General features: G+C 39.1%; 1 protein-coding gene across 1 annotated transcript; it reads right to left on the bottom strand.

Annotated features, from left to right (window-relative positions):
• Window positions 1-16,924: 16,924 nt before the first annotated feature.
• On the bottom strand, window positions 16,925-19,735 carry LOC115593025 (zinc finger protein OZF-like). Its single transcript, XM_030436338.1, has 2 exons — window positions 19,575-19,735; window positions 16,925-18,725 (listed from the first exon to the last, which is right to left on the bottom strand). The coding sequence occupies exons 1-2, from the start codon at window positions 19,733-19,735 to the stop codon at window positions 17,591-17,593; spliced, it is 1,296 nt and encodes a 431-aa protein (XP_030292198.1). The 3' UTR covers window positions 16,925-17,590.
• Window positions 19,736-24,853: the final 5,118 nt, after the last annotated feature.

A 24,853-nucleotide genomic window follows, 5' to 3' on the forward strand; every position in this document is an offset into this window, starting at 1 on the left:
ACAATTTCCCCTTGAGAAGATGTCAAAATATGTTTATGTGTCTATCTTCATGCTGATTTGTCCATATTTGTTAACATGATGATTAAAAGTCGAGTTAATCGCTCTCATGTGTCCCACTTATTATCGCTCCTCGTGTCCTGCTTTTATAGAAACAGTTATATGTTAAATACTTGTAGATTTTACAGTAGCTTCCATGTATGTAACCAAAAAGTTAGCTGTTAGTTCAAAGAAGCAGTTTAGGAAAGAGTCCCACATTTCTTTGTGGAATTAAGCAGAGTAGATCTACACCTTAATACAAGGAGCACACATACATAGTGTAAACACACTGTGTGAAAAGAGGATAAAGATGGGAGAGTAAAAAACACTAAAGAAACTAAGTAAATATAATTGAAAACATTTGTAGGGGATAATTGCAAATGTTCTAATGACTTACTAAACAATTTGCTGTAATAACTGATTTACTAACCCTTTTAAACTTAATTCACTACATGCTGTAATTGATTTGAGGATATTCAGTACTATATTCAAATAAGACCAAGATCTCACAAAACAAACTGTATTTCAAACATTTTTCTCAAATTTTTTTTTTTCCAGCATATGGACATACCTAATACATAAAAGTGCCTTTTAATAAGATTTTTTAAAAATACTTAGTTTGGCAACTTCTCCATAAGAACTAGAGCTATATAACAACAGCAGAGGGGTTCAACTGTTTTTCACAAAAACTATCGTAGTGTTTGTGTTTTTCTTACACATCCTGGGTTCTAAGTTAAGTAACACATAAGAGTTACTGCATAGAGGGTGTGAGGCAGACCCATCCTTCTTTTCTCCCATTGGATAGATGTACCTTTAATCTATCAAAGTGACCAATTAGGAGAAGCAGGCGCTTATGGAAATGGACTTTAAAAAAAGACCCCACACCAGAGAAAGTGGGGTGGCAATTGGTAGATCTCCTAAGATCTAAGGCTTGATAGGAGTTCTGATATGCAGAGGGCGAAGCATTTTGGCATTGCTTTTGCCAGAGATTTGAGAAAACCAGATGTGCGGCCACACTCTGTTCGGACGCTGGCTTGAATACTGTTTCAATAAAGATTGCTCTAGATTCCAGCCAGCCCATCTTCTGCAGAATCCTTTTATCAACATTCTACATGCCAATACCTTTGATGAAGACAGCCCAGAAACTACACTATTTCAACTATTGGATGCCTCACGCCTCACAAGAATGATCAAAGAAAAAAATAAAATGCATATTAATGCAAAATGTAAATGTACGATAAAAAAAACCCTTTATATCCTGCAATCAGTCAGACAACACCTGGAGGTGGTTTGATGAAATTAAGCCATAGATTGTCCAAGTTTCTGTCCAGAAGAACCTCACTAATTACTGCGGGTACAGTCTGTTTTTTGCCTTACATGCATGATTCAGTTGTGGTTGAGTCTCATCTTTGCTCATCTACCCCACAGACAACTATATCATTACATTGTTTTTCAGTCATTTCACCTTTGTTGACAGGTTTCCAGCATCCACTTCAACAAGCATCTTTTAAAATACTTCAAAATGTATTTAAGAGTTTTGGGGTATTTGAGGTCCAAGCAAGTAGCAGCAGGCTCTGCTGAGATCCCAAAGCTGGTTGAGTACGATGGAGCCTTCAATGAGGATCCCTACATCCCTGACTTGTCTATCTTCATTAGGCACAAGCTACAGAGCCATCGTCTCTGCTGCCAGCTCTTCTTCCACACGGCTGAATCAATGACTAACCCTAACCCAAAATTCTGTAGACATTGTAGAGGAAACTGGTTATAGCAGGCAGGATGTCACCAAAAGAAGAACAATCCAAACTAACTACATAAATCAGCTACACAAACATCATGTTGTAAGATGTGTATTATTTTAACAAACATATATGACAAATTTGAGTGATGTGAACAGACACATGAAAATAACAACAATAATAACAATAATAATACTGACTTTACCACTAATTAAGATATCCATGCACATTCTCATTCATCCAGGTCATAACTGGACTTCGCGATATGTCTGTTGGTGCCATAATGTAGTGGGGGGCCATAAATTAGGTGAGGCATTATGATAGCAAACAACATACAGGTGAGACACAGGTGATGACCAGCAGGTGTATGAAAGGGGAAACAAATAGTTTTGTGACAATGCCAGTGTTTTTTTAACCAATAGAAACTATTGAAATGAAACATAATCTGTGAAAATAAATCCTCTCTGAAGATTGTTTCTGTTGTTAAGTGGCACTATATAAACAAAATAGATCTGAATTGAACCTCATGCCAATATGGAATTACTTTAAATTGACATAATATTTGGTGTATTAGGTTTGCAAAATCCAAACTGATTTGGATGTGAGCTACATGACTGATGTTGCAGTCTTTCCATTAGACACAAAAAGTCAAAGTGCCAATTAATAGTTGTTTAAGCTGACGATGTATTCAGCGGAAACGCTTTCAAATTTACAGATTACAGCAGGGAGAATATTGAAAGTCATCTATTGCACTCACCTCAAACTCCACCCTAATCTTTACCAAGGTGAACAATGAGACATCGGATGACAACTTCTCTAGTTGTCTCTATGGGAGTTCCACTCTGTTAAGGAGAAAATGTTTTCAAACAGCTGACAAGAGTAAGCAGTCACTTTCCTCAGTGCACATTTTGGCCCTTTTACTTTAAATATGACAGATTTAACTACAATGAAAGCAGTGAAGCAGTTGGTAAAACATTGTAAAATGTATTATATCATTCAGCCCTTATCTGGAGTGATCAACGCAACCTTGAAGTCATGTTTGCCATGTGATATATTCTTAAAAGTCTACTCAGAATATACTCACACTGAAACAGTAATTTTTAATACTAACGAGACCATAATCTCAATTCTCTTAAATTCATAAGATAGAAGTCAGAACTTCAGACAGAAGTCAGAACTTTAGACACCACTCATTCTCACACGTGTTGTTCCAGCTGTATGAAGACGTTCAGCCTGTTTTGTTTGGGAGTCAGGAGGCACTGAAGTTTGGTGTCCTTGAGAGTTCTGGGTTGGATTATGGCACGGTGCGTTGGTTCAGTAGCCAGAAGGAAGGCCGGTACTCTGTTGAAGAACTCTTGGTCCGAAGGCCCAGCGTGGTTTCCGCCTTGGGAGCGCTGGGGGCAGAGTCGGTTTCGGCTGGGAGCACACAAATTCTCTTTGGTTTGAGACTCCTTGCAAGGCTTCTTAAGCAGACACTGACTGCAACGTTCTTCATCAAATGATCACAGTCTTGAAAAAGACGTTTTCTTTGTTGTTTCAAGTAGTGGTTCTTAAGTGCTGATTCTGAAACTAATTCAACTTCTTCTGGATCAGGCAATGATACTTTAACAGTATATTAAAATCAAAAATCAAAAAGAAAATAATTTGTTCCATTAAAAACTTGGATAAATGTAAAACACTTAAAGCATGGAATTAATTTGCTTGTCTTAGAGCTTGTTGCAAAAATAAAAGTAAAGATTACTTTTAAAAAGAAAAGAAAGAGAATAGAGAGGAGAAGTGGGAGAAGTAAAGAGAAGAAGTCAGGAGAAGAAGCAGAAGAGTAGAGAAGGGCAGAGTGTCTGTTTTATGACCTGCAGCAGATGGACCACAATGGGTGGAGGCAGAGTGTCCCTCCTTCTGTGAGATCACAGAGTTTAGGCTCCCAAAAGTTTAATCTAACTACACTATTGTATTTAATGTTTTGAAATCATGTTTAACCTTCCCAAAACGTCACCATCTTAGAAGTCGAATTTTTGCCTTCGTGAAAAGATGCAACATGATAATTTCATTCAAAAGAAAAATCATTCAAAAGAATTATAACCTGATTAAGACATGAAGCAATAAAGTATACAACATAAAACAATAAAGCAATACACAGTAGGACCAAGGAGTTTTCCTTTCCTACATTTTCCTTGTAGTTCTATCTTAACAAAACATATCAGACATTTAACTGGTAAATAACACAAGTATTTCAGAAGGAATGATGTCTGCAAGTCTCTCCTACATCACCAAGGGGAGGGGCTGGTTTCAGTTGACCTCAAACTCATTAAGTAATAAACTTCATTTGGGCTTGACAACAACATGGGAAAGAACGATTGTATGGCATTTTGTAGGCTATTGGAATCTACTAAAATTAAGAAATTGAGATTGTAGTTTATTAGTTATTTAGGCCGTATTTGAATTTGGGTCAGGATAGAAACTGCAGTGGGATTGGTATGTCAGACCCAGGAACAACAACGGTCGTAACTCACAGTTGGACATGTGAGGTAGAAGAACACACAGATTAGGTTTCCCATTAAGCCTTCTCCCACTGGAGAATGTTCCAGAAGGAGAGACATGTAGATTAGTAACACACCTTAAATCACAATCTGTGTTAAAAACCAGTTCTCCCTTCTGATGTGGAGAAAGAAGACTCTATCGTGCTTGACCTCGTTTGACCTGAGGAAAAGGGGTTCATCTTCTTTGGGGGAGGGGGGACCAGATGTGCTTAGTCGTTGTAAATTACTAAAAGAAGGTCTCTGGTGATCGGCTTACAGCAAGAAAAACAACATCTTCCCCCTCTGTGGAGAGGAGAAAATCTGCCAGGTGAGGAGATGGTGACGATGATGATGCTGGAAAAAGAAGTCAATATGGGTTAAAGGTAATCGTGGCCGAAGTGAGACCACTTTAAGATGCAGAGACAAAGGCTTGTGTTCCTACACCTGGGAGAGGACTCGTTGGGCGTTTAGTGCTAGAAGGCTGCTAACCCGTGCAGAGCCATCCTGAATCCACTGAAATGATAACTTTAAATTACATATGTGTCCTCCCGCTATATCCTGTTTAGGTTTTAACGCGGTCTAGGGTTCTCAACGGGCATGATAATTAAAACCTGATTAATTTCAAAGAAGTAAACTTAATTTACGTGTGTAAAGGTTCCTGTTGGAGTTCTACTAATAAATTTTCCTCGGCAGTCATCACATGAAGCGTAATAATGCATCAGGAAGCCAGAAAAGAAAGAAGAGAAAGGAAGAGGAGGATAAGAAAAACAAGATAGTGGTAAGTGATACATTACACTGGATAAAATAGGGTTCTCCATGTCCATTTTGCTTGGGGCCCCCAAATTCCTTGAAACGGCCCTGCTGGTGCAGAGTTCCTCCTGTTCCTCTTTAATCTCTGGAGGCTCTGGGTCCTCTTGGTCCAGACTGGAGTTCCTCTCCTGGTTACAGAGCTGCTGGTCAGCCAGAACCTCCTCCTCCTTACAGACATGTTGCTGTGGGAGCTCTGGAGGGACACACAACAAAAGACAGAGAATGTTTTTTTTTTATTTAACTTTTTATCGGCAGCTATGTTGTACAACAGACAACAAAACCTGTACTTGTATGCCTGTTTCTAGTCTCTAAAGGAAGAAGCAGGTACATAATAACCCAAAAGAGCTATGAGATCAAATGAAATTCCATAGGTTCAATTTCAACATTGAAGCGCTCTGCGCTCCCTCCTGTTGTTGCCGGTGTCTGGCCCTGGGCATAGGCAAAAACTAGGGGCGCCGTCATCCACGGGGGCAGGGGTGGTTCTAGGGGGGCCAACAGGGGCCAGTGTGTAACTCTGAGTCCGGACCCCTCTGTGGTAACCCTGACAGGGAGTCTGCATCAATAATACAATGACTGATTTCTTGCAATGATTTTGAACTGAAGGGAAAGACAGAAATCAAGTGTATCATCAGTTTACTACCCAATCAAAATTGTTAAAATTGTAAACACTGTTTAAGTCCCATTTATCCCTTGTCTGAATGAGGTATTTGTCTTTTTTTCCTGGGTTTAAATTAACAATAATAATGATAATAATAATAATAATAATAATAATATTAATAATAATATCTATCTATCTATATCTATATATATATATATATATATATATATAATTGTTTTTATTAATTTTTTTAATTTATTTTACCAGTGCCATTACTGCTATTATTTCGAAATATTATATAAGCCCACAGCAATATAACGTCATAGCAAAGACGTTCCCGGTTCTCTGCAGTGTACCTGTCCTCTGTGAGGGGGGGGCGGTTCGAGAGGTGAGCTGCCTGAATCTGACCACAATAAGAAATACCTACAAAACCAACAGTACATGCTACAGTTTTGAAACTTTCACCAAACTGTAGCCCCAATACTGCTGAAACTTTAGTCCACATAAAATCATTACAAATTATGAAGTCCATCACTCAGTTTTTTTCAAAACCATTTTCTCTTATGAAGCAAAACACTTAGAGTTAGAAACAAATCACCAACATTTCCATGCTGTCAAGATGCAATTTATGTATTATCAGATTTTTGTTAAAGTAACAGAATTTCTGACATTTCGACCATTTTTGAAATCTGCCTTGACAACAGCTGCCCGGACAGTGACTCCCTGAGTCGTCAAATGAAGCTACACAGCAGATCTCACTTCCAGCCAATTAGCTCAGTGAGTTAGGAGCTGGTTCTGGGTGTCAGGGGTTGTGGGTTCGAAACCCAGCATAAATGATGATGATGTTGATGACAGATCAAAAATGTCCTCAACATGAAACACAAGACAATTGTCCTGATGGTGGCATCACAGCAAGCCTCTACATTAAATAAAAACAAATATCTTGGACCGGACCATGGGTGAAAGCTAACCAAATTTTGCATTAAGGTCCAGTCTCATGCCAGATACCTCAGCTGTAAACCCAAGCCAATAGTCCTGGGGCCCGTTTCAGAAAGCGGGTTTTGTGAAAATTCTGAGTTTGTTAACTCTGAGATGAGAGAAACTTCGAGTGTTCAGTTCCAGAAAGAGGTAAGTTAAACTCTGGGTCTGTGAACAGAACCTGCTCACTGCAGGTTTACCTGAAGAAACCCTGAGTGTGACGGAGCTGTCTGACAGCGGCTGTCCTTCCCTTCTCAGTCCGTCATGTTGAAGCAGAAATAATTCACATAGTTTTACACCAGGAGGAGAATTTAGATTCATTTAGATGAGCTCTGACTCCCTGACGAGGACTGAACCGAACAGCAGACGCTTCTCATCAGTCCGTCATTTATATTCTCCGGCTGCACAGCGAATATCAGGCTACACGTCATCGCTGACGTGCTCTCACATCTGAACAATCCTCTTCGTTTTTTTTTGTTTTTTAATCACTTCGTAGGTTAATCAATCACCTTCCAGATGCCAAAAACAAGAAACAACTCACATTTCATTTGGCTTTCTTTATTTCCCACAGATAACTACAACAGTAACCATCAGTAGAGCCTATTGTATTGTTTCCAACCACGTAATTTCAAAGTCTGTGTTTCTAGTTTGCTGCCGCATTGAGTATAAGATGAAATGACTTGTAGTTGAATCTGTAGACAGTAAGTGTGTGTCTGCCTCTAATGTTGGGTCCTGGGGGTGAGTGACGCCCTCAGCCTCTGCTCACCCAGCGACCTGACTCAGGACCAGCTCCTCTGTGACCTGACTCAGGACCAGCTCCTCTGCTCACCCAGCGACCTGACTCAGGACCAGCTGCTCTGTGACCTGACTCAGGACCAGCTCCTCTGCTCACCCAGCGACCTGACTCAGGACCAGCTCCTCTGTGACCTGACTTAGGACCAGCTCCTCTGGTCACCCAGCGACCTGACTCAGGACCAGCTCCTCTGCTCACCCGGCGACCTGACTCAGGACCAGCTCCTCTGCTCACCCAGCGACCTGACTCAGGACCAGCTCCTCTGCCTCTGTCGGACGTGCTGCAGGTGGAGGTGAGCACCACTTCATGTTCAACTACTCAGCAGGATGTCAGGACACAGATGACACAGCCTAAAATAAAATTGCCTAAAATAAGATAAAATAGCCTAAAATAAAATGAAATAGACTAAAATAAAATGAAATAAAATAAAATAGCCTGAAATAAAATAAAATAAAATAAAATAGACTAAAATAAGATGAAATAAAATAAAATAAAATAGACTAAAATAAGATGAAATAGCCTAAAATAGCCTGAAATAAAATAAAATAAAATAAATTAAAATAAAATAAAACATTGAACAACATTTAACCACTTCCTCAAAGGCTAATATAAAAGAAAGTGATGTTAAATTCAAAATGAAAAGACGACCGCATCTAAAACTCTGTCAGTGATTTTTATTACGGTCGCAGCCGTGTTAGTTTTTTTTTCCCAGAAAATGTCTGCTTCCTGTTTTCTCCCCTGTTGCCATGGTGAATCACTGTATCGGAGCTCCATTGATGATGATGGCTGTTTACTAGTCGTCAGGCACGAGCTCAACTCAGAGTTAACATACTCAGAGTCGACTTACCGAACTCAGATCAGCTGTTCTGGAACTGAAAACTCAGAGTTTCACTTCACAGGGTAAGTCAGCTCAGAGTTCAGGGTGAGGCTCAGAGTCTGTTAAACTTGCTTCCTGAAACAGGCCCCAGGTGTGTAGCAGTCTCTCTGAGTGTGTGTCTGTGAGCAGATTGGACCTGCTGATTGGCTTGAGCCGCCTGATTGCTGCCCCAGGATTGGTCAGAGGCAGGAGTGAAGCACTGACTGGTGTTTTGTGTTTGTGAAATCTACAATCTGAGCATTTTGTAAATTTGTGTATAGAATTTTTTTTGTCACCCAGTGGAGAGAGAAGCCTTTTCTTTGTCCCTTTTCTCCTGTTTCTCCTCATTTAGGAGTTAGGTAAGAATTTGTCTTCTTGTTTCTATTAACTTGTGGAAGGAAGGCAGGGAGATAGATATGTTTGTCTGTTGTGTCGGCTTTCTCTCCCTCTGAAGCAAAACTAAAGTGCTTCCTTAAATATAACTTCCCTATGACACTGGCCTTCCTGGGAGTGGGAAGAATGGAGGAGGAGCACATCACATATGGTCTGGTTCTCCTCGACCAGGGGCTAACACAAGCCCCCAAAATACTGCTTCTTAAAAGAAATCACACTTTTTTCTTTAAAATTCTATTTTTCACTCAGTTTTACACATTCACTGTGTTAGCATCCTGAGAAGAAAGCTTGCTGGTTTTGACATTTGAGCAACCCCCCCAAAAACTAAATTCTACATGAAAAGTTCCATCATCCTAAACAAAACTGTTCATTTCAAACGTGAAAAAAAATCCTCTTGAATGAAAATTCTACTTGACAGATGTCACTTCTTTTAAAGTATTTCCCTCTAGAACAACTAGAACAACCACAAACAGGTTCTTCTACATGAAAAGTTTTACCATCCCAAAAAAACCCAAATACACTGGATAATTTCACCCAACTCATTTCCCTCCATGTGTAGTTTTCCTACTACACACAAGTTTTTTTCATTTGAAATTTTGTCTTTCCTCATTTTCCAACATGATGAGAAAAAATGCGACAAAATCAAGAAAAGCACTCGTGCACACCGTCCACTCCACCTGCAATTCAGTTTAATGACAAAACATTTGGGTTCTTAGACGTTCATCTGGTTCTTTCATCTCATTTCACTCAAAAAATACTTTGTTTCACATACCGACAAGAAACATTTGTTTCCTCTGAATATGGGAAACTGATTAACAGGATACATCTGAAAGTTTTCCCCAAACAAATGAACATATTTTTTATATTTTGATTGAAACATGCACATGTTTTTCAATAATATAAAATAAAATTTCAGTTTCACAGATGAAAAAGATATTTTTCCCACATTCATTCATTCAACCTTTATTTAAATCTTGAGAAGTCCTTGAGGGCCACCCACCTAGTAACTAGGTGCAAAAATGTGATAAACAGAAATATCGAACATAATCTCTGAGCGAATAAACAGAAGAACAGACAAGAAGCAACGTGACGGAATGCAAATAAAAAACAGAAAACAAGTGCTTGAAAATTATCCAAAACTGCAGCAAATGAACAAAACTAATAAAACTGAGGAGAGTAAAAGATATGACAACCACACAGGACACGCAGTTACAAACAGTCACATTCAAATGATGAGTGGTTAGAGGTCAAAGTCTATATTTCATTTTCAGCTGATTGAAATAAAATAAAATGAAATAAAATAGCCTAAATAAAATAAAATAAAATAAAATAGCCTAAAATAAAATAAAATAAAATAGCCTAAAATGAAATAAAATAAAATAAAATAGCCTAAAATAAAATAAAATAGCCTAAAATAAAATGAAATAAAATAAAATAGCCTAAAATAAAATAAAATAGCCTAAAATAAAATAAAATAGCCTAAAATAAAATGAAATAAAATAAAATAGCCTAAAACAAAATGAAATAAAATAAAACACTGAACAACATTCAACCACTTCCTCAAAGGCTAATATAAAAGAAAGTGATGTTAAATCCAAAATGAAAAGACGACCACATCTAAAACTCCGTCAGTGATTTTTATTATGGTCGCAGCCGTGTTAATTTTTTTTTTCCCAGAAAATGTCTGCTTCCTGTTTTCTCCCCTGTTGCCATGGTGAATCACTGTATCGGAGCTCCATTGATGATGATGGCTGTTTACTGGTCGCCAGGCACGAGCTCAGCTCAGAGTTAACATACTCAGAGTCGACTTACCGAACTCAGATCAGCTGTTCTGGAACTGAAAACTCAGAGTTTCACTTCACAGGGTAAGTCAGCTCAGAGTTCAGGGTGAGGCTCAGAGTCTGTTAAACTTGCTTCCTGAAACAGGCCCCAGGTGTGTAGCAGTCTCTCTGAGTGTGTGTCTGTGAGACGATTGGACCTGCTGATTGGCTTGAGCCGCCTGATTGCTGCCCCAGGATTGGTCAGAGGCAGGAGTGAAGCACTGACTGGTGTTTTGTGTTTGTGAAATCTACAATCTGAGCATTTTGTAAATTTGTGTATAGAATTTTTTTTGTCACCCAGTAGAGAGAGAAGCCTTTTCTTTGTCCCTTTTCTCCTGTTTCTCCTCATTTAGGAGTTAGGTAAGAATTTGTCTTCTTGTTTCTATTAACTTGTGGAAGGAAGGCAGGGAGATAGATATGTTTGTCTGTTGTGTCGGCCTTCTCTCCCTCTGAAGCAAAACTAAAGTGCTTCCTTAAATATAACTTCCCTGTGACACTGGCCTTCCTGGGAGTGGGAAGAATGGAGGAGGAGCACATCACATATGGTCTGGTTCTCCTTGACCAGGGGCTAACACAAGCCCCCAAAATACTGCTTCTTAAAAGAAATCACACTTTTTTCTTTAAAATTCTATTTTTCACTCAGTTTTACACATTCACTGTGTTAGCATCCTGAGAAGAAAGCTTGCTGGTTTTGACATTTGAGCAACCCCCCCAAAAACTAAATTCTACATGAAAAGTTCCATCATCCTAAACAAAACTGTTCATTTCAAACGTGAAAAAAAAATCCTCTTGAATGAAAATTCTACTTGACAGATGTCACTTCTTTTAAAGTATTTCCCTCTAGAACAACTAGAACAACCACAAACAGGTTCTTCTACATGAAAAGTTTTACCATACCAAAAAAACCCAAATACACTGGATAATTTCACCCAACTCATTTCCCTCCATGTGTAGTTTTCCTACTACACACGAGTTCTATTCATTTGAAATTTTGTCTTTCCTCATTTTCCAACATGATGAGAAAAAATGCGACAAAATCAAGAAAAGCACTCGTGCACACCGTCCACTCCACCTGCAATTCAGTTTAATGACAAAACATTTGGGTTCTTAGACGTTCATCTGGTTCTTTCATCTCATTTCACTCAAAAAATACTTTGTTTCACATACCGACTAGAAACATTTGTTTCCTCTGAATATGGGAAACTGATTAACAGGATACATCTGAAAGTTTTTCCCAAACAAATGAACATATTTTTTATATTTTGATTGAAACATGCACGTTTTTCAATAATATAAAATTAAATTTCAGTTTCACAGATGAAAAAGATATTTTTCCCACATTCATTCATTCAACCTTTATTTAAATCTTGAGAAGTCCTTGAGGGCCACCCACCTAGTAACTAGGTGCAAAAATGTGATAAACAGAAATATCGAACATAATCTCTGAGCGAATAAACAGAAGAACAGACAAGAAGCAACGTGACGGAATGCAAATAAAACAGAAAACAAGTGGTTGAAAATTATCCAAAACTGCAGCAAATGAACAAAACTAATAAAACTGAGGAGAGTAAAAGATATGACAACCACACAGGACACGCAGTTACAAACAGTCACATTCAAATGATGAGTGGTTGGAGGTCAAAGTCTATATTTCATTTTCAGCTGATTGAAATAAAATAAAATGAAATAAAATAGCCTAAATAAAATAAAATAAAATAAAATAGCCTAAAATAAAATAAAATAAAATAAAATAGCCTAAAATAAAATGAAATAAAATAAAATAAAATAAAATAGCCTAAAATAAAATAAAATAGCCTAAAATAAAATGAAATAAAATAAAATAGCCTAAAACAAAATGAAATAAAATAAAACACTGAACAACATTCAACCACTTCCTCAAAGGCTAATATAAAAGAAAGTGATGTTAAATCCAAAATGAAAAGACGACCACATCTAAAACTCCGTCAGTGATTTTTATTATGGTCGCAGCCGTGTTACTTTTTTTTTTTCCCAGAAAATGTCTGCTTCCTGTTTTCTCCCCTGTTGCCATGGTGAATCACTGTATCGGAGCTCCATTGATGATGATGGCTGTTTACTGGTCGCCAGGCACGACCTCAACTCAGAGTTAACATACTCAGGGTCGACTTACCGAACTCAGATCAGCTGTTCTGGAACTGAAAACTCAGAGTTTCACTTCACAGGGTAAGTCAGCTCAGAGTTCAGGGTGAGGCTCAGAGTCTGTTAAACTTGCTTCCTGAAACAGGCCCCAGGTGTGTAGCAGTCTCTCTGAGTGTGTGTCTGTGAGCAGATTGGACCTGCTGATTGGCTTGAGCCGCCTGATTGCTGCCCCAGGATTGGTCAGAGGCAGGAGTGAAGCACTGACTGGTGTTTTGTGTTTGTGAAATCTACAATCTGAGCATTTTGTAAATTTGTGTATAGAATTTTTTTTGTCACCCAGTAGAGAGAGAAGCCTTTTCTTTGTCCCTTTTCTCCTGTTTCTCCTCATTTAGGAGTTAGGTAAGAATTTGTCTTCTTGTTTCTATTAACTTGTGGAAGGAAGGCAGGGAGATAGATATGTTTGTCTGTTGTGTCGGCCTTCTCTCCCTCTGAAGCAAAACTAAAGTGCTTCCTTAAATATAACTTCCCTGTGACACTGGCCTTCCTGGGAGTGGGAAGAATGGAGGAGGAGCACATCACATATGGTCTGGTTCTCCTCGACCAGGGGCTAACACAAGCCCCCAAAATACTGCTTCTTAAAAGAAATCACACTTTTTTCTTTAAAATTCTATTTTTCACTCAGTTTTACACATTCACTGTGTTAGCATCCTGAGAAGAAAGCTTGCTGGTTTTGACATTTGAGCAACCCCCCCAAAAACTAAATTCTACATGAAAAGTTCCATCATCCTAAACAAAACTGTTCATTTCAAACGTGAAAAAAAATCCTCTTGAATGAAAATTCTACTTGACAGATGTCACTTCTTTTAAAGTATTTCCCTCTAGAACAACTAGAACAACCACAAACAGGTTCTTCTACATGAAAAGTTTTACCATCCCAAAAAAACCCCAAATACACTGGATAATTTCACCCAACTCATTTCCCTCCATGTGTAGTTTTCCTACTACAGACGAGTTTTTTTCATTTGAAATTTTGTCTTTCCTCATTTTCCAACATGATGAGAAAAAATGCGACAAAATCAAGAAAAGCACTCGTGCACACCGTCCACTCCACCTGCAATTCAGTTTAATGACAAAACATTTGGGTTCTTAGACGTTCATCTGGTTCTTTCATCTCATTTCACTCAAAAAATACTTTGTTTCACATACCGACAAGAAACATTTGTTTCCTCTGAATATGGGAAACTGATTAACAGGATACATCTGAAAGTTTTTCCCAAACAAATGAACATATTTTTTATATTTTGATTGAAACATGCACGTTTTTCAATAATATAAAATAAAATTGCAGTTTCACAGATGAAAAAGATATTTTTCCCACATTCATTCATTCAACCTTTATTTAAATCTTAAGAAGTCCTTGAGGGCCACCCACCTAGTAACTAGGTGCAAAAATGTGATAAACAGAAATATCGAACATAATCTCTGAGCGAATAAACAGAAGAACAGACAAGAAGCAACGTGACGGAATGCAAATAAAACAGAAAACAAGTGGTTGAAAATTATCCAAAACTGCAGCAAATGAACAAAACTAATAAAACTGAGGAGAGTAAAAGATATTACAACCACACAGGACACGCAGTTACAAACAGTCACATTCAAATGATGAGTGGTTAGAGGTCAAAGTCTATATTTCATTTTCAGCTGATTGAAATAAAATAAAATGAAATAAAATAGCCTAAATAAAATGAAATAAAATAAAATAAAATAAAATAGCCTAAATAAAATGAAATAAAATAAAATAAAATAGCCTAAATAAAATAAAATAAAATAGCCTAAAATAAAATAAAATGAAATAAAATAAAATAAAATAGCCTAAAATAAAATAAAATAGCCTAAAATAGCCTGAAATAAAATAAAATAAAATAGCCTAAATAAAATAAAATAAAATAAAATAAAATAGCCTAAAATAAAATGAAATAAAATAAAATAAAATAAAATAGCCTAAAATAAAATGAAATAAAATAAAACACTGAACAACATTTAACCACTTCCTCAAAGGCTAATATAAAAGAAAGTGATGTTAAATCCAAAATGAAAAGACGACCACATCTAAAACTCAGTGATTTTTATTACGGCCACAGCCGTGTTAGTTTTTTTTCCCCAGAAAATGTCTGCTTCCTGTTTTCTCCCCTGTTGCCATGGTGATTTACTGTATCGGAGCTCCATTGATGATGATGGCTGTTTACTGGTCGCCAGGCACGACCTCAACTCAGAGTTAACATACTCAGAGTCGACTTACCGAACTCAGATCAGCTGTTCTGGAACTGAAAACTCAGAGTTTCACTTCACAGTGTAAGTCAGCTCAGAGTTCAGGGTGAGGCTCAGAGTCTGTTAAACTTTCTTCCTGAAACAGGCCCTGATTGGGGCGCTACAGCAAGCATCTCAAGTTGAAAACAAAGAAGAAACTTTTGTACATTTAAACTAGGGCTGTCAAAGTAAGTCAACGCGTTAACGCAACATCCTCTTAACGCCGTAATTCTTTAAACGCACGATTAACGCTCGGTATTTAAAAAAAAAGAAACGTGCATTGTTTGATTTACGGCCATCAGTGGCACCTGTAGTCTTGATCCAGAGAGCGGCAGAAGAATAAGAAAGGGAATCAGAAGAAGAAGAAGCAGGGTTGGTGTTTGGGAAAAACACGGTGGACTGGTTCGGTCCATAGGACGAAAGTTATCTGCACGTACTGTCAACATGAAATGAGTTACCACTGAAGTACGTCGAGTCTCAGATATCATTTGCAAGCCAAACACACGGCAGATGCAGAGAGCCCACCGCCAAAAGCTGATATCACCATGTTTTGATCCCGTTTAGGGTGAGGGGATATTTTTTGAGCCTTTTATTTGAAATGCATGAATAAACATTTTCATAAAGCAAGCATATTTGCCATTTTTTTATGTTGTTAAAAGTATTAAAAAATACATTAAGGTCATTTAAAACAGAAAGAAATGTGCCAAAACTATGGACAAAATGCGATTAATCGCGATTAGAAAAATTAATCGTTTGACTGCCCCAATTTAAACCTATTAAAATGAAGTCCATCACTCTGTTTTTTTTAAACTGTAAAACTTATAAAAAAAAAAACGATCTCCTCCCACAATTTTTTCCTACAGTGCATAAAATGTTTGACTGTGAACACTACTGTAAACATATACCTGCAAATTGATAAATAAATCTTTAATGTTTATGACAAAAATTTAACATTTTTTAGAGTCATGGTAGATGATGTCTGACAAACATCAGAATTTTACCTACATTTTTTAAAAATGAAAAAAAAAACTACCTTTTTGAGAACATTTTGAATTCTGCTCTCATGTGAATATTGCAGTCAATGCAAGCAGTATTTTTAAACATCAGTTATCCACTTATGGAGCAAATCAATCATTGTTAACAACAAATTACCAACATCTCCATGCTGCAATATGTGTATTTTCAGATTTTAGTCTTGATAACTGAATTTTTTACAGTGGTTTCAAATCTGCCTGCACAACAGTGAATGGCTTACTCAATTTGTGAAGCCAATGTTGTATTGCCAGTTAGCTCAGAGTGATAGATGACAGTCTTTAGCTCCAGAAGTTGTGAGTTCAAGCCTCAAGTGGTCCAAAATGAACATTGTTGTCAACTGTCTTGTCTTCCTATTCTCCCGTTTGTTGCTCAGAATTGCCAAAATAGCCCGGACGCGACCCATCGCTGCGCAGCAGCTATAATTTATAGTGTATTTTCACACTTGTTTCTTTCTTCAGTTTTTATTAGTTGTAATATTTTTGACTTAAAAGAAATACAATCTTGATGAATACATACTTGCAGTTTCTGTGTCAGTGTATGAAAATTGATTGTGAAATTTACTAAGATGCAAGAGGGCGCCGGCTAAGGTCTTGCCGAGGGCACTAAATTACTCAAGGCCGGCAATGCAGCTGCTGATGTATGTAACTCTGTTACTGTGATGATACATGACAGTTAAATATTGAATATGTCTATAATAACCAGGTCCTGATATGTAAATGTCTGTGAGAATAAAAAGCACCAACGTCGATTTTATGAATGCAGTGATTTTTGATAATCTAAAAAATTAACAATGTCTGCAGCTCAAGATCAGAAACTGCAGCAGCAGTGAAGAGATAAACTCCATGACAAAACATTATAACATCTGATAATGTAAACAATAACATTTAATTGTAAAAGAAAGTAGGCTGCTATTATTATTGTTTTTTTTATGTTTATTTGAAATGGACATAGCAATTACATTGGACAAACCATATGCATTGTTTAAGTGTTTTAGCACAAGTGCTAATTTGTAACCCTTGTCCATAGGCAGCTTTTGAAAAGATAGAGCAGTTAGAAAATGGGGCAATTAAAATAAGAATGGAAAAAGGAAAAACCAGACAAAGACAGGAAAAAAAGAAGAATAAAACAAAACAGCAACAAAACGATAGGAAAAAGAAATCAAAGAAATACAAGCAAGTTTCAAATAAGGGACATAATAGGCAACAGAGCAGAGGCAATATGAGCAAGCAGTAAACCAGTTAAGAACTATTCATGTGTGCACTGTTGATTAGATTTTAGCCACTGTTTGATTCCTTTGTTAAAAGCTTTACTATTGGTCTATAGTTTTAACTCAGTGGGTAGAAATATGCACCAGGGGAGGCTCGTCCATAGAGGCAGAGGAGCTCATTTAAAGTTCTGCAATTATGCATGAAACACTAGAACTGAACCACCTCCAACATATTTTGCAAATACAAGGCTACTCGCCTGTACGTGTCATTAAACGTCTCGTCAGAGCAGACTGATCAGACAAACTTTTCCAGGCAACACTATGGTTTCTCACGTGCCATTTCAAATTAGATGAATCACGGAATGTTATCCCACGTGTTTTGCAAGATTAAGGTTTCTCACCTGTGTGGATTTTGGTGTGACGAGTTAAAACAACACGACTCCCAAAGGCCTTCCCACAAATTTCACAGGTAAAAGGTCTCTCACCTGTGTGGATTTTCATGTGTCTTTTTAAGTCACTACAAGACCTGAAAGTCTTCCCACATGTTTTGCAAGAATACGGTTTCTCACCTGTGTGGATTCTCATATGTACTTTTAAGTCACTACAAGAACTGAAAGTCTTCCCACATATTTTGCAAGAATACGGTTTCTCACCGGTGTGGGTTCTCATGTGACGTGTTAAGTTAGCTTCTTGCATGAAAGTCTTTCCACATGTTTTGCAAGAATACGGCTTCTCACCTGTATGGATTCTCATGTGGACTGCCATGTGTGCACGCCGGCTGTAAGCTTTCCCACATATTTCGCAAGGGAACGGTTTCTCACCTGTGTGAGTTCTCATGTGCCTATTGAAACTAGATGAATCACGTAATGTCTTTCCACATGTTTTGCAAGTAAATGGGTTCTCACCTGTGTGAGTTCTCATGTGTTGCTTCAATTCACAATGAATCTTGAAATCTTTTCCACATGTTTTGCAAGAATATGGCCGCTCACCTGTGTGGATTCTCATGTGAGCTATTAAGTTTCTGTTTGCTGTGAAAGCTCTCCCACATGTTTTGCAAGTAAACGGCTTCTCACCTGTGTGAGTTCTCACGTGCCTTTTCAAACCAGATGCATCATAGAATGTTTTCCCACAGGTGATGCAAGAATACGGCTTCTCACCTGTGTGGACTCTCATGTGAACTGTTAACTGACTAAGAATCCCAAAACCTTTACCACATGTTTTACAAGTAAACTTCTTCTCACCTGTGTGGATTCTCAGGTGGATTGTTAACTGACTACGAATCCTGAAAGCTTTCCCACATGTTTTGCAAGTAAACAGTTTCTCACCTGTGTGGATTTTCAGGTGTGCTTTCAATAGGGACTTAAACTTAAAAGTCTTTCCACATGTGTCACAGTTGAAAGTCTTTTCACCTGAGTGAGTGTTATGTTGAATGTCTGATGAGTTTTTATTTTTTCTGTGACGTCTTTTCTTTTTCTTTGGCTCTCCATCTCCAGCTGATCCTGAGTCTCCATGTTCTCCTCCTTTCTGGTCTGGGCTCTCAGCTACATGAGAGTTGTTAGAGAGGAGCTGGTGGTCACTTGTTGGTTCTGCTTCACTGTGGTCACTTTCCTCATAAGCTGGAGTCAACATGACGGTATCCGTCTCCACCTTCAGTACAAGCTGCTCTCCCTCCCGACTGGTGCAGAGTTCCTCCTGTTCCTCTTTAATCTCTGGAGGCTCTGGGTCCTCTTGGTCCAGACTGGAGTTCCTCTCCTGGTTACAGAGCTGCTGGTCAGCCAGAACCTCCTCCTCCTTACAGACATGTTGCTGTGGGAGCTCTGGAGGGACACACAACAAAAGACAGACAATATTTAATCAACCAATCAACCTTTATTTATCCTCCAGAGATCACTGAGAGGCAACCCTCATTTACAAGGGCATCGAGGCCCACAGACAAGGCCGCTTTAATGCACGGGCTTACCTGGGCTGAAGCCCAGGGGCCTCACGCGTTCAGGGGCCTCCCAAGTTCAGGTTCACAATGACCTGAAAAGATCATATTGTTTTGTAACTTGTCAGGTTTTCTGTCAATCACTCTAATCGCACCTTACGTGGCTGCTGATTGATCCAAATTAGGAGTTACCCACGTGGCCCTATGGCCCGTGGGCTGACCTATCAGAATGTCTATAGTTAGTTTTGGGGTGTGTCCCTCTATGATTGATTGACATTTAGTGGAAAATGTCGGGGAGGACGTTTGAGAGTGGTGCCCAGAAAAGAAAAAAACTAAGAAAGAGTTGGGCGAAAAATAATTACTGAAGAGCATCCCAATGCTTTTTTAAACCAGCTGCTGCTGAAGATGGACCCAGCACCAGGGGAAGCTCGCTATCTCACACACCGGAGGGAGCGGAGGAGGCGCAGGCCGCGCAGGTGGATGTAGCTGGAGAGGAGCAGGGGACCGCCCGCAGCAGTGGAGGGCAGGAGGAGGGGGAGCACACGGGCCCCAGAGAAAGGACCAGGCTGCAAAGCAGTCAGGGGGAGACGAGTCAAATGACCCATGTAACAGTGACCCGGGCCGCAGGGGAAACAATACTGATGCAAAAGTGCGCGCTTATTGGGCGAAAATGGATTCCTGTCAAAGTAAAGATGCTAACATGATGGATCACACCCCATGCAAACATGTTCTATCCTTTTTAATTAATAGAGAGGCGTTAGTGGAGCCTGTTTCATATGTCCACGCTTGCTCTCCATGACTTCTCCACACCGGAGCGCACAACAAGGATGCGCTCCGACTCCGACTGCCCTTCCACCTGGACACCGCATACCTCGACCCCGTACTCGGCCAGAGTTTACCCTACACACGGTTCTCGTATTTCTCCTTTCACGGACTCCTCGGCGTGTGTGATTACCCCTTCAGCCTGCGTTCATCCGCAAAAGGAGCGGCTCGAGTGCGCTGCGTAAATGAAGGCCACGCGTGGCTCAGAAAGCATCTGCCGCAGGAGCTGAAAGACAAACGACTTGGAGATCAGACGCTAAATTCGGATTAGCTGTTGTTAACGTAGTGCTAACTGAAGCCAGTGTGCAGGCGAAGTTGAGCGCACAGAAGGAGAGACTGAGAGCAAGAGTGAGCGGTCTGCAGCGCAGCCAGCAAGAGTCTGTGAGAGTGCAGGGGTTGTTATTGCACCTTAAAATGCATAAAAGCAAACATGCAAATACATTTATTGAGCACAGAATATATTTCTGTTTCCACAAATTTAAATTATGTTTTTAGATTATACTGCAAACCTCCTGTAAATGTTGCTCAGTTTCATCTTTTTGGCATCTGGCATTAGGCCATGTTGCTCTCCATGGGGCTGAATGGAGTGTGTCTGTGCAGGTGCATGTGATTGGTTCACAGGCCCGCTGAGGCCGGAGAACAGGTCACTAACTTTGATCTGTTGCTGTTCTTCGCTTATACTGTTATTAGTTATTATCAATGTTTGTGCAGACAGGTGATGGTTGGTGATGTTTTTCATAAAATCGTTTGAAATCATATTTGCACACATTTTGGTTTTATTATCACCATAAGTTGCTGTGTGTGGTTCTTAAATAAAGTGTATTGTGTTTCTACTCAAGTGGGCTCAGTGATATGTTAATAACAATATTATGGTGTTTTCTGGCTCAAAGAGGGAAAATTCACTGTTGTATGTCTCGAAAGAAACTACTGCATTTTGTGATGTAGATTACCTAGATATTACGCTTTTTTAAAATGAGACTCTATAAATCGAGGGGATGGAGGGCCTACAAAACCTCTCAGCCCCGGGGCCTAACATTAGGTTAAGGCGGCCCTGCCCACAGAACAAAGGCCGAATAACAACAAGTAGAAATACTCATAAAGTTTCAATAGCTTCCATCTCATCTGACCCACTGACTCCAAACTGATGCTGGATTGTATTAATACACTGGGTGATTAGGACACACCTTGTTATATGGACTTATGTGCTCCTCATATTTGTTATTAATGTTTTTAATGTAGGCTAAAATGTATTTTTGTTTCAATAGCTTCCATCTCATCTGACCCACTGACTCCAAATCAGTGCCGAAATGTCTTCCTAACAGGTTGAATGAGACACACCTCTTTCTGTTGAGTTTTAGTGCTCCTCACATGTTTCGGAACGTTTTGTGTGTAAAATCATCATTTTCTGAGCGGAGTTTCGCCGCGGTCTTCTATAGAACGGAGCCCAGCCGTGCAGCGGACACTCAGAACCTCCGGAGTCCCGGAGTGGAATGAACCAAAACGAGGGAAACACTCGTATGTTCGCTCCATGTAGTGAAACGTGGCTGCGATGCATATGTCCCCCTCTGTGGCCACTCCAGGGCTCTGAACATTAGTGTTATTAAAATAAGAAACTTTTACTCACCTATCCTGTGTAACTTTACTTGGGGTTTCCAGCAGATATCCAGCATGACGCGCTGCCGATCGATCTCTTCCTCGTACTGGACGATAGTTGTTTTAAAAACTCTGAATATTTCTTCAGCAGCAGCAGTTAGTCGCTCGTTGACAAACTCTCTCAAACTCTCAACTGAACTCATTGTTCTTTAATTACTCATTCAATAATGAGCTGCGCTGTGACTCAGTACCGTCTTCACTTCATTCATCACACACAGCCAGCTAATGCTGCTAGCTGCTACTGTTTACTTCCGCTGGGTGTCACGCTCTAAAGCTCCGACAGGGGAAGTGCGGAGGCTACATCCAAGTCAGTCACCCTAACACCCTATTCCTACTTACCCATCATATCCTTTGAAAAATCCCTGTATCCCTTAAGAAAGCTAACAGTATCTGGACCTGTGCTCTCTCACCCATACTCAGTAATCCTTTTAATGTGAGTTCTTGCACCCCTATTTCCCTCAGATTATTCCTCATCATCTCTCTCTGTGCCCTATACTTCCTACACTGTAGAAGTACATGCTCCACTGACTCCTCCTCCTGACATCCCTCACACAGACCTGTTTGATGTTTGCCTATCATTTTCAGTGTTTTGTTCAGTGCACAATGTCCCAACCTCAACCTTGTTGACACAGTTTCCTCTCTCCTGTTTCCACTACCTACCCTATTTACTTTGACATTCTTCTGAATCTGATATAGATGTCTCCCTTTCTCTTCTCTGTCCCACCTTTCTTGCCACATTTGGTTGTTTTTTTCCCAGATTTTACATTTAACCTCTGCTTTACTGATATTAATTTGCATTTCTATATCTCCTTTCTTTGAAGCCCTCTTTGCCAACTCATCCACCCTCTCATTCCCCCTCACTCCTACATGCGCTGGAACCCACAGAAAGTTTACCTGACCTCCCTGATTTGCTATTCTTGTGACTGACTGCAGGACTTCATATAGTACATCTTGACGACTGTTTGAATGGAATGACCTTATACTTGCTAGAGTTGAGGTTGAATCTGAGCATATCAGCACCTTATCTTGTTTTGTTTTTTCCACCCACCGTAGAGCAACCAATACTGCCAACATCTCCACTGTGTAAACGCCTAATTTATTTGATTTTCTTCTGTTGATTCCAATTCTTTTTACTGGTATTGCCACCCCATACCCTGTCACTCCTGTCTCAGGTGTCTTAGCACCGTCCGTTTAAACCTGTGTAAAATTACTATATTCTTTCATGACATGGTATTTGAATGCACTTACCAAATCAACTTTTCCTTTTTCTTTCCTTTTTACCTCTAGCAAATACCAGTCTATGGCTTTTAGTTCCGCTCCAGACTGAAGACATTTAATTCAGAACTTGTTTAAAACATATCTGACTCTCCCTGGTTTGCTCCCAACTCCCTTCGTCTGCCTCCAAATTTCCCTCGAACCCAGTGGTCGCTCACTCTGTTAAAACTTGGATTCAAATTAGGAAAAGCCTAGGCCTCCATAGAGCCTCAGACCTCTCCCCCATTGTAGACAACCACCTATTTCTGCCCTCTTGCACGGATTTGACTTTTCGGACTTGGTTTGACAAAGGGATAACTAAATTTAAGGACCTTTATAACAAAGGGACATTTATGTCCTTTTCTGAGCTCTCAAATAAATTTGATTTGCCTAAATCCCACCTGTTTCATTTTTTTCAGATAAGGCATTTTGTTCGGAATCAGAACCCCAAATTCCCGAGTCGACCCCCGGAAACTCTGGTTGACTCATTTATAATCTCTTGTCCCGGAACAAAAGCAGCTAATTTCTAGCATTTACAGCCTTATCAATTCAACTATTGACACCCCAGCGTCCGGTCCCAAGGACTCTTGGGAGCCAGAACTCGGAACCACTCTTTCTGATGATTATTGGAAACAAGTCTTACGGTTAGTTCATTCCTCTTCAATTTGTGCGAGACATAGCCTCTTACAGTGTAAAGTGGTACACAAAGTTCACTACACTAATCTGAGGCTGTCTCGGATTTATCCCAATGTAACTGACTCCTGTAATAGGTGCAAACAATCCCCAGCCGACCATTCCCATATGTTCTGGTTCTGTCCAAGGCTTACCACATTCTGGTCGGAAATCTTTAAAACTCTTAGTACAGCTTATAACACTACGATCTCTCCTGAACCTCTCCTAGCTTTGTTTGGTGCCCCTTTGCAACCTCTTCCTTCCAAGGCCATGCGGACCGTTCTTGCCTTTACCACCCTGTTGGCCAGGCGTCTCATACTCCTCAACTGGAAACTCCCCCAACCTCCATCTTATAGCAGTTGGGTGAAAGAGGTGTTACTGACCATTAGACTTGAAAAGCTCAGATTCTCCCTCAATGGCTCCTTAAATTCATTTGAAACAACATGAGACCTCTCTTAAATGATATTGAATCTTTGGTATCTCTGCCTGATAGTGACGTCTGAGCCCCCCCCCCTTTTTTTTGTATTTTTTTTTAATTTTTATATGTATATATTTTTTTTATATATCCATTTGTTTTATTATTTTTGTTTGTTTGTTTTATTTATTTATTCTACACTTTTACTTCATTTACATATTTGTTTAAAGTATTTTCCTTATTTATGTACCGGTTTTGTTTTATGCACTTCATACTCTTCATATGTCAATATTGGATTACTTTGAGAATTGCTCTCTCTCGGGTAGGGTGGATTGTGGGAGGGATAATAAGATGGGAAAAAATGGAAGACCTCTCTGTTACATTGTACTGTCACGCTGATGTCTGTGAAATGGCTCTCAATAAAGAAAGTTAATTAAAAAAAACAAAAAAAAAACATATCTGACTACAGTTGTTAACTTGAAGAAAATTCGGTCGACAAATGTCCTCCAGTTGCTAAGCAGACTTAAAAATACCTTTAATTATTTTCTTTCACATTATTTGAATTAATGTAATTAACTATATTTAACACCATCTTTAAACTCTTTTCACACAGTGCATTTACACTATGTTTGTGTGCTCCTTGTATTAAGGTGTAGATCTACTCTGCTTAATTCCACAAAGAAATGTGGGACTATTTTATAAACTGCTACTTTGAACTAACAGCTAACTTTTTGGTTACATACATGGAAGCTACTGTAAAACCTACAAGTATTTAACATATAACTGTTTATATAAAAGCAGGACACGAGGAGCGATAATAAGTGGGACACATGAGAGCGATTATCTCGACTTCTTAATCATCATGTTAACAAATATGGACAAATCAGCATGAAGAAAGACACATAAA

The sequence above is a fragment of the Sparus aurata genome, chromosome 12, assembly GCF_900880675.1.
Source record: "Sparus aurata chromosome 12, fSpaAur1.1, whole genome shotgun sequence".
In the NCBI taxonomy this organism is placed as follows: Eukaryota; Metazoa; Chordata; class Actinopteri; order Spariformes; family Sparidae; genus Sparus; species Sparus aurata.

Coding starts and splice junctions, on each gene's coding strand:
- LOC115593025 (XM_030436338.1), bottom strand. CDS start 19,735: ATGGGTCATTTGACTCGTCTCCCCCTGACTGCTTTGCAGCCTGGTCCT. Junction 18,726..19,574: donor CGCCTCCTCCGCTCCCTCCG/GTGTGTGAGATA, acceptor CCCAGACCAGAA/AGGAGGAGAACATGGAGACT.